Source organism: Mercurialis annua, linkage group LG2 (genome assembly GCF_937616625.2).
Source record: "Mercurialis annua linkage group LG2, ddMerAnnu1.2, whole genome shotgun sequence".
Classification (NCBI taxonomy): domain Eukaryota; kingdom Viridiplantae; phylum Streptophyta; class Magnoliopsida; order Malpighiales; family Euphorbiaceae; genus Mercurialis; species Mercurialis annua.
Window position 1 is genome coordinate 8,128,876 of NC_065571.1, and position 15,694 is coordinate 8,144,569.

At 36.6% G+C, this 15,694-nt stretch overlaps 1 protein-coding gene across 2 annotated transcripts; it reads left to right on the forward strand.

The window, feature by feature from the left end:
- The first annotated feature begins 3,215 nt into the window (after window positions 1-3,215).
- Window positions 3,216-9,543, forward strand: LOC126669821 (DNA topoisomerase 1 alpha-like). Of its 2 annotated transcripts, none has more exons than XM_056104564.1 (16): window positions 3,216-3,470; window positions 3,866-5,372; window positions 5,497-5,691; window positions 6,171-6,251; window positions 6,438-6,497; window positions 6,641-6,735; window positions 6,845-7,001; window positions 7,082-7,207; window positions 7,563-7,646; window positions 7,790-7,880; window positions 7,955-8,088; window positions 8,350-8,418; window positions 8,503-8,592; window positions 8,701-8,804; window positions 8,893-9,061; window positions 9,141-9,543. In XM_056104564.1, the coding sequence occupies exons 2-16, from the start codon at window positions 3,903-3,905 to the stop codon at window positions 9,207-9,209; spliced, it is 2,994 nt and encodes a 997-aa protein (XP_055960539.1). In that variant the 5' UTR covers window positions 3,216-3,470; window positions 3,866-3,902; the 3' UTR covers window positions 9,210-9,543. The 2 variants fall into 2 exon arrangements, with proteins under 2 accessions (XP_055960539.1, XP_050219344.1); XM_050363387.2 differs by having other exon boundaries at window positions 3,869-5,372.
- Window positions 9,544-15,694: the final 6,151 nt, after the last annotated feature.

A 15,694-nucleotide genomic window follows, 5' to 3' on the forward strand; every position in this document is an offset into this window, starting at 1 on the left:
TTTGATGCTCTCTCAACTATATTTTGCTATAAGAACAATATTTGATGACAATTTTCAACTTCGCAGACAAGGGAACCTCATGGTAGCAATGGCCGAGCTCGTTGCTTTGAATTTTTTTATCATAAATCAAATAATTTATTTTGATATAATGCACTATTTTCAGTAACAAAAAGGCCAAACCCATACTAAAGCCCCTGTACTATACACTTCTATTCAGGAGGTTCTTATCTCGAAAAACTTATCTCTCCGGTCCTTTTACTTCTCATTTCGTGAATTTGACGTCCTTAACTGGCAAGTGTATCCCACTTGCCGTTAACTAACAAAATTTTCCGTTAACTAACCTAGATGACCGTTAACTGACTGTATAAAAATAATGCATAGTGCCATGTAATTATTTTCTTTAAAAAAACAAACAAAATTGTAGGAGCAAAGTGGTTATTTTACCATTTTCTCCAAAACTTCTAATTTATTCGTGTTCTTCAAATTTCAATTTCGAACAACACCGCAACCGTCATGCCTTACCAGAGATATTACATTACGAGAAGAGGAAACACCGGGAAGAGGAAATGCCGAGGATATGACTTCTCAGTCTTTTGAAGATCGGCGCCGTTACTGCGTCACCCGGACCGCCGCCGCTGTTGCACCGCCATTACCACTTATATTGTCGCTGTGACTCAGTGTATATTTTGCTTTATCCGTCTTCCATTCATATCCCTTCCTAATATTTAATTACCATGTCCGTATGAATTCTCGGTCTCTTCTTTCTCTGTATCTCCCTCAAGAGAAGAAACCAAACATCATCGTCAACTCTGCAAATAATCAATTGAGAAGAAGAATATGGTATCTTATAATGGCGACTCTATAAATAATCACTTGGTATTCTGTTGATGTTGCTGCTGATGACGACGACAAAACTCAAGATGCAAAGCGGCAGCCTTTGTTATCATTCTTGTTTGCTCACTCTTGAGTTACCATCTTATCAAATTTGTAGCTATTTATCCGCTGTTTATCCATAAGCTGATTGGTAATTTTTGCTGCATATCTATTATTGGTTAAACACTTTTAATTGGCCACCACATGTTTGATAAAATGCCCACACAAGATGAAAATGGGCAAATTACGTTTTATATCACATTTCATGAGCATAATAATTCTTTCTCTTTTGTTTTTACAGTCTAGAACTGAAAATGGGCAAACCATATCTCTATGATTGGACAATCAATTGTCATGTGTGTAAGAGTAAATTAGAAATTCGCTAAACGGAATTAATTATTTCATTCTTTGCAGAAACGTGTTCTTCACGAACTCTTCACTATCGCAACAACGCCATTTTCAAATCCAATACTGTCATTCACAACGTAACCCGTCGTTCACAACAAATAATAACTGAGATAATGAGCAACACCATGCAACTGGGTTTCACTCCTGTTACTCCTTCTACGACGGCCTCGTCATTATTGTAGCTGCAAGTGTTGGGCTGCGGCAGCGAAGGAGATGGTAAGAACTCAACCTTAATTACTCTTTATTCTTACCACCTTGGACAACTTTGAATTAAATAATTAGGGTTAGATTGGATAATTAATTTTCATATAAGTAACGAGACACGTGCTGATATATTAGTGGTTTGTTGTAAATCTGATGTGGCAAAATGTGAAAAAAGTGGAATTTACACTTTTATGTCAGGTATTTTATTTTTCACTCTCTCATTAACGGCAAGTGAGTTACACTTGCTGTGTTCCGTCCAGATAAGGGCATCGAAATTGATGAAACGAGAAGTAAAAGGACCGGAGATAAGTTTTTCGAGATAAAGGCCTCCTGCATAAAAGTCGTATAATACAGGGGCCTTAGTATGGGTTTGGCCTTTTTCTAATTCGAGTTTGAATGGAATAAGGCCCAAACGTAGAGTTCTATTGGCCGAAGAGGTTTCATCTATTTACTTTTTTGCCTCTCTTATGGCTTTTAAGGGAAAAGCCTTTTCCAAATAGAATAGTACATCTCTGTCTTGAAAACCCGCCATATAGATATGATCTCTTATTTCTACTGCCTGAGAATTCTTTTTCGCGATCGAGTTTTTCGAATAATCTAAAGATGGAAGTGTTCCTACACTGATATAATATATATTATAAATATAGATTTTAGGTTGCAATTGCTCTTAAAAAACAAAAGGGTTTTTTCGTTAATATTAAAATCAACCAACATCAACACAAGGTTAACATTGTAACATTATAATAATTCAATATCATTATTGTCTGTTTCACCAATGCTAAAATCAACAAAATATCAACCAGAATCAACACAATATTAACACTGTAACATTAAAGTAATTCAACATGATTTTTTGTCTTTTTCCTCAATGCTAACATATCATTATACAGTCTCAGTTTAATTTTTATTTTTTTAGTTTAGTTCATGAACAATATTATCTTATTTGTTAATGTTAAAATAAAAAAAATCAACTGATTATCAACACGATATCAACAATATATAACATTATAATAATTAATTAATCAACTATCATAAAAAATCGTGCCGCAGAACAAAAAAAAAATAAAAATACAACCAAACATAGTAAAAATGCAGAAATAACAGATTGTTATTCCATAAAATCACAAAATTATTTTATATAACATGAAAATAATTATATTTATACATGTTTAATGATGAAAAATTACCGCTATATTAAAAAGTAAAAAAAGAAAAAAGAAATTTGTAGATCTGAAACGAAGAAGAAGAAGAGCAAATCTAACGAAATCAAAATAGAAAACAACGATAGTGACAACGAGTGGAGAAAATGACTTCGACGACGAGACAAAGGTGGAACTGCAGAGGCGGAGCACGAAGAACATATTTTAAAATGCCGTAATATTGGATTGAAGGTGAATGACTGATGTTGGAGAAGAAAAAAAAATTGTGTGAAAGGTGAGTTAAGAGAGAAAGAGGAATGAGAAAATAATTGGAATTATGATGATTTGTTTGAGATGAGAGCATATATAGTACCGTATAGAAAAAAGATTTGAACTGTGTACTGTATTTCAGAGATATAAAAATAGGTGTAGTATAAAAGTAAAAAAATTGATTGAAAGGGCCCAAAATAAAAGAAAGCCCATACATCAAAAACCCTAAATTCTTTTAAGTTGGGCCTAAAAGCAAAACAAGGGCACAACACAAAATACAAAATCAAGAACGATAGAGTTCAATGTTAAAGAGCCTTTTTTTTCTTTTTCTTTTATGCATCGTTTTATCGGTTTCCTTTCCTTAACGCCTTGTAATAAGAAAAAGAACAAACAACAAAAAGAGAAGAAAATCAGCAAACCAAACAGATAAAATAAATACATAAAATTCACTAATTTCTTCAAAATTCACTAATAATAACAAACCCATTAAGAAATTAGCACACCCATTTCTTCACACACCGGACTCGATCTAATACTCTTATCACCGTTCATCGATCATCTCCGCCGATTAAAAGGGTACTTTTCTTTTCCTTTTTAATCCCTTTTTTCATTACCTAATGACCCAGTATTTGGGTCATTATCAATTTGTAAGCTCAGATTGTTTTAGCTCACTGATTTTGCAATGTGTAGAATGAAATTTGTTTTCTGTTTTTCTTTCTTTCTTTAGTTTATGAGCCGTTATATAACCTGAGAATGGGGGCTGATGAATTTTATGCCCTAATCTTTGAAATTGGTATGCTTTTTATGAAATTGGGAAGCTTCTGCTTAATGGGTACAATATGCAATTGTTTTCTGTTATGGGTTTGTTAAGTTTTGATTTATGAAAAAGTTTAAGTGAAGGTTTTAGCTGCTTGGGTGATTGGTTTTCTTATATTTTTAAATTGGGGTTTGAATGAAGTTTATGATTTTAGCAGATTTTCGATACATGCCCACGCCGAGTTTTGTTAAATGACAATGGCTGCTCCAGCATCTGCGAAGACGAAAGCGTATGATTATGATGATGACGACGAGGATGACATGCCCTTGGTTTTTAAAAGGAGCAGTCACTCAACATCTAAGCAGAATCAATCGAGCACAGCAGATGTGAAGAAACCATTATCGTCGTCTCAGAGCTCTAATGGTCAAAGCTCGAATGCCCAGAAAGGTAAAACCGCTGTTCCATCTTCGAAGGGACCGCCGGTGAAATCTCCAATAGGGAGCCCTAAAGCGTCGACTTCATCTGCCAAGGTATCTCCATTGAGGTCGCCAGTGGCGAATTCAAAAGGATCGGGTTCTGTGGATGAACGTTCAAAACAAATATCTAAACAAAATGCAGCTCCATTGAGGTCACCAGTGGCAAATTCAAAAGGATCGGGTTCTGTGGATGAACGTTCAAAACAAACATCTAAACAGAATGCAGCTCCATTGAGGTCACCAGTGGCAAATTCAAAAGGATCGGGTTCTGTGGATGAACGTTCAAAGCAAATATCTAAACAGAATGTAACTCCTTTGAGGTCACCAGTGGCAAATTCAAAAGGATCAAGTTCTGTGGATGAACGACCAAAACAAATATCTAAGCAGAATGCGTCTAATAGTGTGAAGGAAGAAGTCAATTCTGTTAAACGCGAACCAGAACTCAATTCTGTAAAACATGGAATTGAACCCCGCCCTATAAAACCTGAAACAGAAACGAAGAATGATGATGATGATTCTGAGGATGATATGCCATTGAGTGCTAGAAAAACGGGAAACTCAAGTACTGCTGATAAAGGGATCAACTCTAACAATGGCAACAAGGTGGTTACTGCACCTAGTCCTGTCAAAGATGAAGAGTCAGATGATGAAGATGATAAAGTCCCCTTATCGTCACGATTCCCTATGAAGTCAAGTGCAGGGACATCGGGTATCAAGTCTAACAACATCAGTGAAAAGAAACCTCTGGCTTCAAAATTTCAACAGAATGGTTCTACCTCGAAGGACAAGCAACAGAAAGAACCGCTAGGGTCAACTAAGAGACCTGCGGATAAAGCTAATTTACCAGATAATTCTTCTGCTAAAAGGCCTAAGCTTTCTGATGCATCCACAATAGCAAAAGTTAAGCAAGTAACTGTGAAGGCAGACAGCAAGGAAGATGAAGATGACATTCCAATTGCTCAAAGAAAGAAGAATTTAGGCATTTCTGAGAATAAATTATCATCTGCTAAGAAAAAAACCGCAGTTTTTGCTTCATCGTCTAAAAAGATGAATAAGAACAAGAAACAAATGAAAAATACAAAATACTCTAAATCGACAAAACTGAATCCTAGCTCCTCCGATGGGCAGAAGAAATGGACAACCTTGGAGCACAATGGTGTAATTTTTCCACCTCCTTATAAGCCTCATGGAATTAAGATTCTGTACAAGGGGAAGCCAGTTGTTTTGACTCCTGAACAAGAGGAGGTACTTCTTTTTCTCTGTAAAAGAATTGTTTTTCTGCTATTTCTTTGTTTTCGCTGCATCTGCTAAAATTTCTCAATGTTTCCCCTCATTTTTGGTGCAACCTATTTGTTTTATCAATCTGCAGGTTGCAACAATGTTTGCCGTGATGAAAGAAACAGATTACATGCAAAAACCACAGTTTCTCGAGAATTTCTGGACTGACTGGCGGAAAATACTGGGAAAGAACCATGTAATACAGAATCTGCAGGACTGCGATTTCACCCCAATATATGAATGGCATGAACGGGAGAAGGAGAAGAAGAAACAAATGAGTTCAGAAGTATGTCATAACAAGATATCATTCTTTCAAATTGACTTGCAAACTATTGAAAGTGGTGTCATTGTATAATGGCTCTTATAGCAGTCAGTGTTGAACTTGATCTGTCTGAACCAGTTCTCATTTTCCACCTTTCACAAAAACCTCTTTGGTGTTTTGAACTTTATTTGTTTACGGTGGATTTTTTTTTTGGGTCGTGTGTGTCTGAGAGTCATTCTTGGACATTATAGGGCTTCTGACTGCCTGAAATACCGAGTAGTCAATCCATAGTCTTTGTGCATTTTATGAGCTCCAGATATTTTTTTGGTAATCTGAGAAACAGGCATCATTTTTGGTATAGTTCTCAACGTTTGCTGTGATAACTGCAGTTGTTATTTTAGTTTTGAAATCAACCTGTGCGTTTGTCTTGTTCTTTTAGAGCATCTTTGAGATGATATCTTTCTGTTTAATAATAAGTCGCATCAAAATTACCGTTCTTTTAGGAGAAGAAGGAATTGAAAGAAGAGAAAATGAAACAAGAGGAGAAGTACATGTGGGCTGTTGTTGATGGTGTGAAGGAGAAGGTAACTCTCTTCTGCTTTTACTGTATTGTTCTTGTAGAAAGGAACTGATATTTCCTCAGCTGTGTGCACGTAAATGTCTTTGTGAGTGTATGTGCTTTTTTTTGTGGTGAGCTATTCTAGCCACTATCAGTTCTCATCATTCACACTGTTTCTAAGATCATTTTCTAATGCTTAATTCTATCTCAGGTTGGAAATTTCAGAGTTGAACCGCCTGGGCTATTTCGAGGGCGGGGAGAACATCCTAAGGTTCTAAAACTTCTTTTCGACCAACAATAATAGTGGATAACCCCATTAAATATCTATTTTTTTGTATATTTATTTGCTGTGACTGAATTTATACATTATTTATTTTTCTGGAATAACTTAATTAATTGTTGGTATTTTTTCAGATGGGGAAGCTGAAAAGGCGCATCCAGCCTAGTGACATTACAATCAATATTGGAAAAGCTTCCCCAATTCCTGAATGTCCTATTCCCGGTGAAAGGTGTTACTTCACTTGATCTTTTTTCAAATATGGACTGCATGCGTGATCTTTAAATTGAAGGATCAGGACTCTTTGAGTGAGCTGAACTTCTGAAGTTTTTGCTTTGCAGCTGGAAAGAAGTAAAGCATGATAACACTGTTACATGGCTAGCTTTCTGGAATGATCCAATCAATCAAAAAGAATTCAAATATGTTTTCTTGGCAGCTAGCAGTTCCTTGAAGGGGCAAAGTGATAAGGAGAAATATGAAAAAGCAAGAAAGCTGAAGGTAGCGATCTAGAAAAAATTTATTTGTCATTTTCTCTTCAGTAAACTATTCTACAGTAACTAATTTTGCTAAGGGTGCAGGATTACATACACAACATCCGAGCAGCTTACCAAAAGGATTTCAGGAGTAAAGATCCTACAAAGAAGCAAATAGCAGTTGCTACCTATCTTATTGATAAGCTAGCTCTTAGGGCGGGTAATGAGAAGGTATAATTGCTCTTCATCTCTTTCTAAAAAGCATGGTGCAGTGCATTATGCATATATTGTCAAAGGTTCTTAAATTCTTGGTTGTTCCTTTGCCATTTTGTATTCTTCATTTGGTAGGAATTTTGACATAAGCTAGGGTGTGATACTTTCATATATCTTGAAAGTCGAACCTGATCCATGAAACTTTGTCCACTACACTTGGGTATCAGATGGTCTACAATAGCTGACTAGAACTGCATTGTTTCAAATTCAATATTGTTTATGTAACTTTATAGGCAGAATGCACAAGGTTGACTCGCATTTGCATCAGGTCATCTTATGCTGTGTTAATGTGTCATAATGTTGTCTCATGTAGGATGATGATGAAGCGGATACTGTTGGTTGTTGTACACTTAAAGTAGCAAATGTAGAGTGTATTTCTGGAAGCCATAATTTAAAGGTATAACGGGTATAGATCCTTGGAAGCCTTGTCTTTGCTTTCAATCTTACAACTATGGGATTTGACTATTTTTTGTATGAAAAATTCTCTGAACCTTGCTGCTATTCTCAACACTTGTTATTTTTTGTCTGTGTCTCATTTAGTTTGACTTCCTTGGTAAAGATTCTATTCGATATGAAAACACAGTTGAGGTTAAACCTGAGGTGTATGATGCAATTGGAACCTTTCAAAAGGGTAAGCCTGTAATAATTCATGTTAGGTGTTTATATATTTTTTGGCTGGAGCTGACGCTCATGTGTTATTGCCAGGTAAAAAGCAAACTGATGATCTTTTTGACAAGTTGGATACAACTAAACTGAATGCGCACTTAAAGGAACTCATGCCTGGTCTTACGGCAAAAGTTTTCCGTACATACAATGCGTCAATTACTTTAGATGAAAAGGTAAATTGGAAATTGAGGCCTGTGTGCATTCCTTCTCTGGGAGACTTGATAAAATGCTTCCAAAATTTTCCTATTAACTCTATATGAAACTATCATTAAGAAATATACTATCTATGAAATGATTTATACAATGCAGATGTATGGTTCTTGGCATTAAAATTTATTTTCAACTTATTTTGTTGATTATGTTTCTTTAGTTTATTTATTTATTTTTTTTTTTTGCTGCGCTTGTTCTGAAGAAGTCCACATGTTTTTTGACAGTTATATGAAGACACCGAGGATGGTGATGTTGCAGAAAATGTTGTCATTTATCAAAAAGCGAACAAGGAGGTACAATCAGCTTGGCTAACCTTGTCGTTGGTCATAATTTTTAAACCGCACTATCCACAATTTTTTTGCTTTTACTTGCTTCAGGTTGCAATCATCTGTAATCATCAGCGTACTATCTCAAAAACTCATGGTGCACAAATGTCGAAGTTGATTGAGAAAATTGACGAGCTTAAGGTAATGTTTTTTTATGATATGAAACAAAATGGTCCCCCATTTCTGAGGAATGCCGTGATTATCTACTTTGGATATCGGGATGTTGATCTTTGTTCGTTATGCTTGCAGGACATTGTGAAAGATCTAAAAACTGACTTGGACAGGGCAAAGAAGGGGAGGGCCCCATTAAAGGACACAGACGGAAAGCGAAAGAGGGTCTTGACTCCCGAAGCGTAAGAAAACTTTAGTCTTCTGCTAAACTATATTTCATACTTGTCTGCTGTATGTAATTTTAACTGCGGTTTCTTAACTGATACACAGCATAGAGAAGAAGATAGCATCAACTAATCAAAGAATTGATAAAATGGAACTGGCTATGAAGACCAAGGAGGATCTTAAAACTGTGGCATTAGGCACATCAAAAATCAATTACCTCGATCCCAGGATCACAGTCGCATGGTGCAAGCGACATGATGTTCCGATTGAAAAGGTGATTGAAATTATTGCTCTAATGTTAGATGCTTCTGGTTAACGTATTTTTAATCATTATGCTGTTTATTTTTCTTCAGATTTTCAACAAATCTCTTCTAGCGAAGTTCACTTGGGCAATGGATGTGGATCCTCAATTCAGATTCTGATTCATGCCAAGTTGAGATGTAACAATGTAGTATCGACTCAAAAATGAGCCCGGAAAAGGATCAAAGAAATGAAAAAAGCGTACAATCCTCTTTTTTAATTGCTCTCATTACAATCAATTTAACATTTTTTTTCTCATGTCGCGCAGAAAATTAGTGTTGTATGGTCGGTCTAATCTAATCATGGGGCGATTGCCCTGTTCTTCGTACTGTTTCCGGATAGTAAGGAGTCGGCAACAAGAATTGTTTGCTATGGACATTGAGAATCAGGATCTAACAATATGAATTCGGAGAACTTTTGAATGAAACATTCACAAGTATATGTTATTGGTTTTAACTTTTTGTATAGAGAACTTTTCCAGTGGTCGGATTGGTAGAGCTAGAAGTTGCAAATGGTCCGTAAAAGTGCAGGTGTAGCCGAACGTTGTAATACCTCGTTAGCCAATTTCACTTCAAAAAGAATCTTCCAGTTCATTGTACCTTTTGCAAAAGAAAAAAGAAAAAATAGCAGTTTACAATTCAATTGTTTGTCGGTGTATTCATCCCTGTAAATGCAACAGTATAAAATAAAGGGTGATGAAAATAGTAATTTTGTTTAGTAACCTCTAAAATTGGAGTTAAAATATTTTTTTCTTTTTTGTAGAAAAATAAAAAAAAAAGCTTTATTACTAGATTGTAGCAAAGAAATACAACTTAAGGCAAGACCCTAAAACAGACCAGGACAGGCTAGTTAAATTCAGAATTCTAAACTTTGCAACTCACAAATTATATTTTTTTTTTGGATAAATGATGATTTATAAAGCACAACCACAAGAAGTGGAAGGCAAAAGACCTCGAGAGGTCAAAGAGAAATTACAAAATTATCCAAACATCTAAAAACGTCATTACCCGAATAGGGGAAAGACGGATGAATGTAAGAAAAAAATTGCACAGACTTGCTAATACAAGAATAAGCCAAAGCTTCATGATTGATCACTTCTTCGTTAAAAACCCTATTATTGCGAGCTTTCCATAAGTCTCAAATACCCATGAACCAAATCAGCCTCCATAATTCTTTGTGAGAAGAGTGACAAAAAGAAATCCACATATCAAAGAAAATATCGATTTTAGGCGGCGACACCCAAACGATATCACATTTTGCCAAAATAAAGCTCCAAAACCTCCAAGCAAATGAACAATGGCAAAGAATATGAATTGAAGTCTCGGCACTGTTACAAACCGAGCAACTGATGATACCCCTTGAGACCAAAGATTCATTTGAAAGAATCCTATTCTTTATAACAAGCCAACAAAAGAATTTGACTCTAGGCGGCAGATTCCATTTCCAGAAAATGAAAGAGGAGAGGCTTTTTGTTCCTGTAACCGTCACTTGCACCTGCTGAAGAAGTAAAGAAATATCTCTTGTTCTGAATTGAGCTCCACGCCAAAGGACCTCATCTGAGTTTGAGGATAGCGGTAACAGAAGATCAATGTCCTGAAGGAGAGAAGAAAGCTGGTCCTGCTCGCCAATACGCAGTCTCCTTCTCCTTAAGAACTTAGAACGAATATCGTTGTGGCTGTTACCAGATTCATCAAGATAATCAGAAAGCAAGTGATGAACTGAGACCGTAGGGTTTAGAGATAGAGAAAAAAGCTGATGAAACCGATCAGCTAAGACATAATCACCCAGCCAAATATCCTTCCAAAACCGAACGGTTTTGCCGTTGCCCAAACTAACTGAGACATGCTGATTAAATAAGTTCCAAAGTTGAGAATTGGCAATGCAAATTCTATATATTCCTCTCCAAATATGAGATAGATGAGAAACGTTGCAAAACTGAAGTTCATACCAATTGGATATAGAGCAGCTAGACAGGACCACAAAGAACCAAAGTGAGTTCTTGTCAGAACGAAGTTTCCACAACCATTTGCATAAGAGACTCTGATTTTGTAATTTGAATGGAATCAAATTAAGACCTCCTCTATCATAAGGAAGGCAGACGTTATCCCACGACACCTTACAAATACCATTGCCATCCACATTTCCGCTCCAGAGGAAACGTTTTGTGTATCTATCAAGAGTAGAGATAATAGACTGCGGCATAGCTAAGGAACCCAAATAATAAATAGGAAGGCTATTCAGAACAGACCTGATAAGAATCAGGCGACCTGCAGGAGAAAGAAGGTTACCCTTCCAGAGAGCAAGTTGGTCTGTAAATTTCGAAACCACCGGCTGCCATAGCTGAGCACGAACCGGTTTTGTAGAGAGCGGTAGACCAAGGTAAGTAATGGGAAATTCAGCCGTAGGACATTTCAAAATTCTAGAAGCAGCTGTAAGCGCATCATCATCCACATTGATACCCAAAATAGAGCTCTTTTCATAATTAATAGCCAATCCTGAAACCAACTCAAAACAACGGAGAACCCGCAGGAGGTTTCTAATCATATCCAAATCCTGAGGAATGAAAAGGAGAGTGTCATCTGCAAATTGAAGGATAGAAATAGGCTCAGAATATCCATCTATTCTAACTCCTTCCAAAAGATGTTTATTAGCAGCTTGACTGATCAAAGCTTTGAGTCCTTCCACTGCAAGAACAAAAAGCATGGGAGATAGAGGATCACCCTGTCTAACCCCTTTTCCCATGGTGAAATTTTTTGATGGACTCCCATTAACAAGAACCGAAAGCTGAGAAGTCTCGAAGAAATAAGAAATCCACTTCCTCCATTTTTCATCAAAGCCCATGCTGGTCATCATCTTCAAAATGAAATCCCAGGAGATACTGTCAAAAGCTTTTCTGAAATCAAGCTTTAGAAGAAAATTTTTATCTTTACGTCTAGCTGCAATGTGTAAAATTTCAGAGGCTATCATATGACAATCATGGATATTACGCCCCTTGATAAAGTCAAACTGATTTTCTGAAATAATATGAGGAAGAATAGGAGACAGTCTATTCGCCAGCACCTTTGAGAGAAGTTTAAAAACTCCATTAATCAAGCTAATGGGTCTGAAGTCTGTGAGATTAGTGGCACCTTTAACTTTTGGAATCAAAACAAGAAAAGCAGTATTGATACCTGGATGAAAAGTGTCAGTAGAATGGAATGTCTCAAAAAGCTTTATGAAATCATGCTTCATAATAGGCCAAGCTTTCTTGTAGAAGAAAAAATTAAAACCGTCAGGACCCGGAGCCTTATTATCATCACAACTCATAAGCGTTCTCAAAATTTCCTCCTCAGTAAAAAAAGTTGTTAACGCCAAGGATTGAGATCCAGTAATCCTCTTGATATCTAAACCTCCCAAAGAAAAAGGAACAGCCACGTTACTTTTGAAAAGCTTCTGAAAAAAAGAAGCCACCTGCTGTTTAATGTCCAATGGCATAACAAAGTGATTACCATCAATAGTGATTTCAGTCAAGAGATTCGTCCTGGAATGAACAGAAGCTATTGAGTGAAAAAATTTTGTGTTTCTATCGCCTTTGAGGGACCAATTTAATCTGGATTTTTGATGCCAAAAAGACTCTAGTTGTTTCGAAAATCGGTAGCTATCTGAATGAAGAGCCGATAAGACATCTTGATCTGAGTCAGAAAGATCCTGCAAATCCGAGGTGGACTCCAACGAATGGATAGCTTGAAGAGTAGAATCCAGTTTATGGTTCAGGTTGCCAAAAACGTTGAAATTCCATTGTTTAATAAGGGTCCTTAGAGAACGCAGCTTACTCACAAAATCTAATTGGTCTGCGACCGATAGCCATGAGTCAGAGACAAAAGATTTGAAGTCTTTGTGCTCCCACCAAGCGTTAATTGACTTGAAAGGTTTGGCTCCCCAATCCAAAATAACTTCAGAGCGAAGAAGTAAAGGAACATGATCCGAGAAATTTCTTGGAAGAGCAGAAAGTTGACAATTCGGCCAAGAGGAAATTACACCATCAGAATAGAAGCATCTGTCAATCTCAGACTTTGAAATGGAATTTTCCCACGTAAATATTCTGCCTTGTAGAGGAGATTCAATAAGGTTTGCATCGTTAATAAACTCAGAAAATAATCGCATAGAAGAAGAAAATGAGGTGCAATGGAGGCGTTCTGAAGGCTGTAAAATTTCATTGAAATCTCCTATGATAATACATTTACTGTCAGCTGAAATTTCTGGCTTAAGTAAATTCCATAAGGCAGCCCTCTCGTTAGGACAACAACTAGCGTAAACACAGATGATACGAAAGGTAATAGAATTCCAAAGGAAATCAAAAGAAATCCAACTTCTTGAAATAGAAAAAGAAGTAGGAGAAAACACAGTCTTGTTCCAAATACATAAAATACCTCCAGAGGCTCCCAAAGACGGAGAGAAGCAATAGTCAAAGTCTAGATTTGGCCAAAGACGACTAACAAGGAAATCATCAATAATTTCCTTTTTAGATTCAAGGATACAAAGAAGGGTTACTGAATTATTCCTTACCATAGAGCGAATAGAACGTTGTTTTCTAGCGAAGGTTAAACCTCCACGGCAATTCCATGATAAACAGTTAAAGGAGCTCGACATAAAACTGTTATAAATCCTTGCAAAAGAGCAACCTCAGGATACTATCTCCTGATCCTTGAAAAATCTGTCATGTAAGAATGAAGTAATTTTTGATTTTTGAGAGACTGAGAACAGTCCCATATTAACTCCCACGTTCCAAGTTTTTTCTAACTCGTCAGATAACCGATCCTTCGCTCTTGCTATTTCATAATCCTGTAAAAGGATCTTGTTTCGCAGCCTAATATTTTCAGAATTCAGTGAAGAAGACTCATCTGAGAGAGAAGATGTAGTCTTTCTCAAATTTCCATGAGCAGCTAGAAGTATCTGTTTCCTACGCTGAGTTATACTAGGATGGTTAAGAGCTGGATAATCCTTCTCCATAGTTTCAGGGACCACAGAAATTGGGGGCGGAGAACTAAAATCAATCAGTTGTAGATCATTAATAGGAACCCCATTTGAGCCATCCTCTACTGGAATACTCAAATTTTCTGAATTATCTTTAGCAGTAGAAAGATTTTCTAGGTCTTGAATCTTTGAAGTAATTTCTCCTGATTCTGATTCATCATCAGAGGACGAGCAATCACTGTAATCTGACATTAGCACCGTGGAGTCTGTTTCCAAAACAAAAATGTCATGAGTTAATTCTCCCACTTGAACCTGAAGAGTCGAATCCAATCTGTCAAAACCTGTGGAAATTAAAACGTAAGCCGCATCCATCCTTTCCATTGAACGAGCATAAGGATGAACCGTTATAAAATTACCCAGCTGGTTACCAAGTTTGACAAATAATTCTTCTTCCCAAACAGCCATAGGAACACCTAGAATCTTTATCCAGACATAACGTTCATGTGAGATAAAATCAGGAGTCCAAGGGACAACTGATTCGAAGAAGTCCGAGAAATCAATTTTCAAGAAATTGTCCTTTTCAATTGTAGAGTCAAAATTGAAAAGGATATATTTCCCACCCAAAAAGGAAGAAGAATTAAAACCAATACCTCGTTTACGCAGTAAATTACATGCATGCAGGAGACTAGGAAAACACGAGACCGCTGCTATCACCGAATTTTCGAATCTATTATGCTTAGGAGAAGCGATAATAGGGTTTGAGTTCAATACTTGGGCAAAAGATCTTCTGTCTCTAAATGATGGAGGGACGGGTTTAGGAGTCGATTGCTTGACAATTGGAGGAGGAGCAGAATTCACTTTCAAAGCCCTAGAAACAAACGGATATCTTGAAACGAATGCCCTAATATTGTATGATCCGATGCAAACCATATTCATTCTTGATAGTATATCATTCACATGAAAAGGGGGTTGAATTGTCAAGAATCCAAATCTCTTATTAGCCTTGTTGAGTTTCCTAGCTATGATCACCTTGCCGAAAACACCATATTTTGAAAAAACTTTCTGGAGGTCTGAAAATTTCCAATATTGTGGGAAATTCTCAAAGTAAATCGTGATTGGAATAGCTGACTCTGGAGGATTGAAGTAACGGGTTGGATTTGGTAGCTTGCTAGCATGGCTAAGATTGGGAAAGGGAATTTGGCTAGGGTTTAGGTTAGGGTTTTGGTGGGGGAAGGGGAAGGAAGACATCGTGTTTTCACCTCACAAATTATATTACAATTAGAAGGACTGGAATTAACAAAGCTAAGCATTGTAAGCTTAAGAATATCAGTTTATCCCATCTCTTTAGCATAAAATTCTTACTCCAAACCACTTTGTGCCAAGAAACTTTATTGAAGTGATTCTTATAAATACCTTCGGTTCGAGGTATAGAGAACTTACTGTTTTTAACCACTTTTTTATTGGTATACTGGGGGATTCGTTAGGAGTTAAATACCGTAAAATGAAGTTCCAAGCCTCATTTGTAGCTGAATCAGTTGGGGCATGGAAGTTCCAATTCCATATGTTGTGTCTGCTCTATCAACTACCTTAGCAGACTTGGAAACTGCTACATCTTTCAAATTCATAGTATGGAACTTCTCTAACATTGAACAAC

Excerpts from the sequence above, each read along its gene's own strand:
- LOC126669821 (XM_056104564.1), top strand. The coding sequence starts at position 3,903 with ATGACAATGGCTGCTCCAGCATCTGCGAAGACGAAAGCGTATGATTAT. Across the intron at positions 6,498-6,640 it reads GGCGGGGAGAACATCCTAAG|ATGGGGAAGCTGAAAAGGCG; the intron begins GTTCTAAAACTT and ends GTATTTTTTCAG. Across the intron at positions 7,881-7,954 it reads AATTGGAACCTTTCAAAAGG|GTAAAAAGCAAACTGATGAT; the intron begins GTAAGCCTGTAA and ends TGTTATTGCCAG.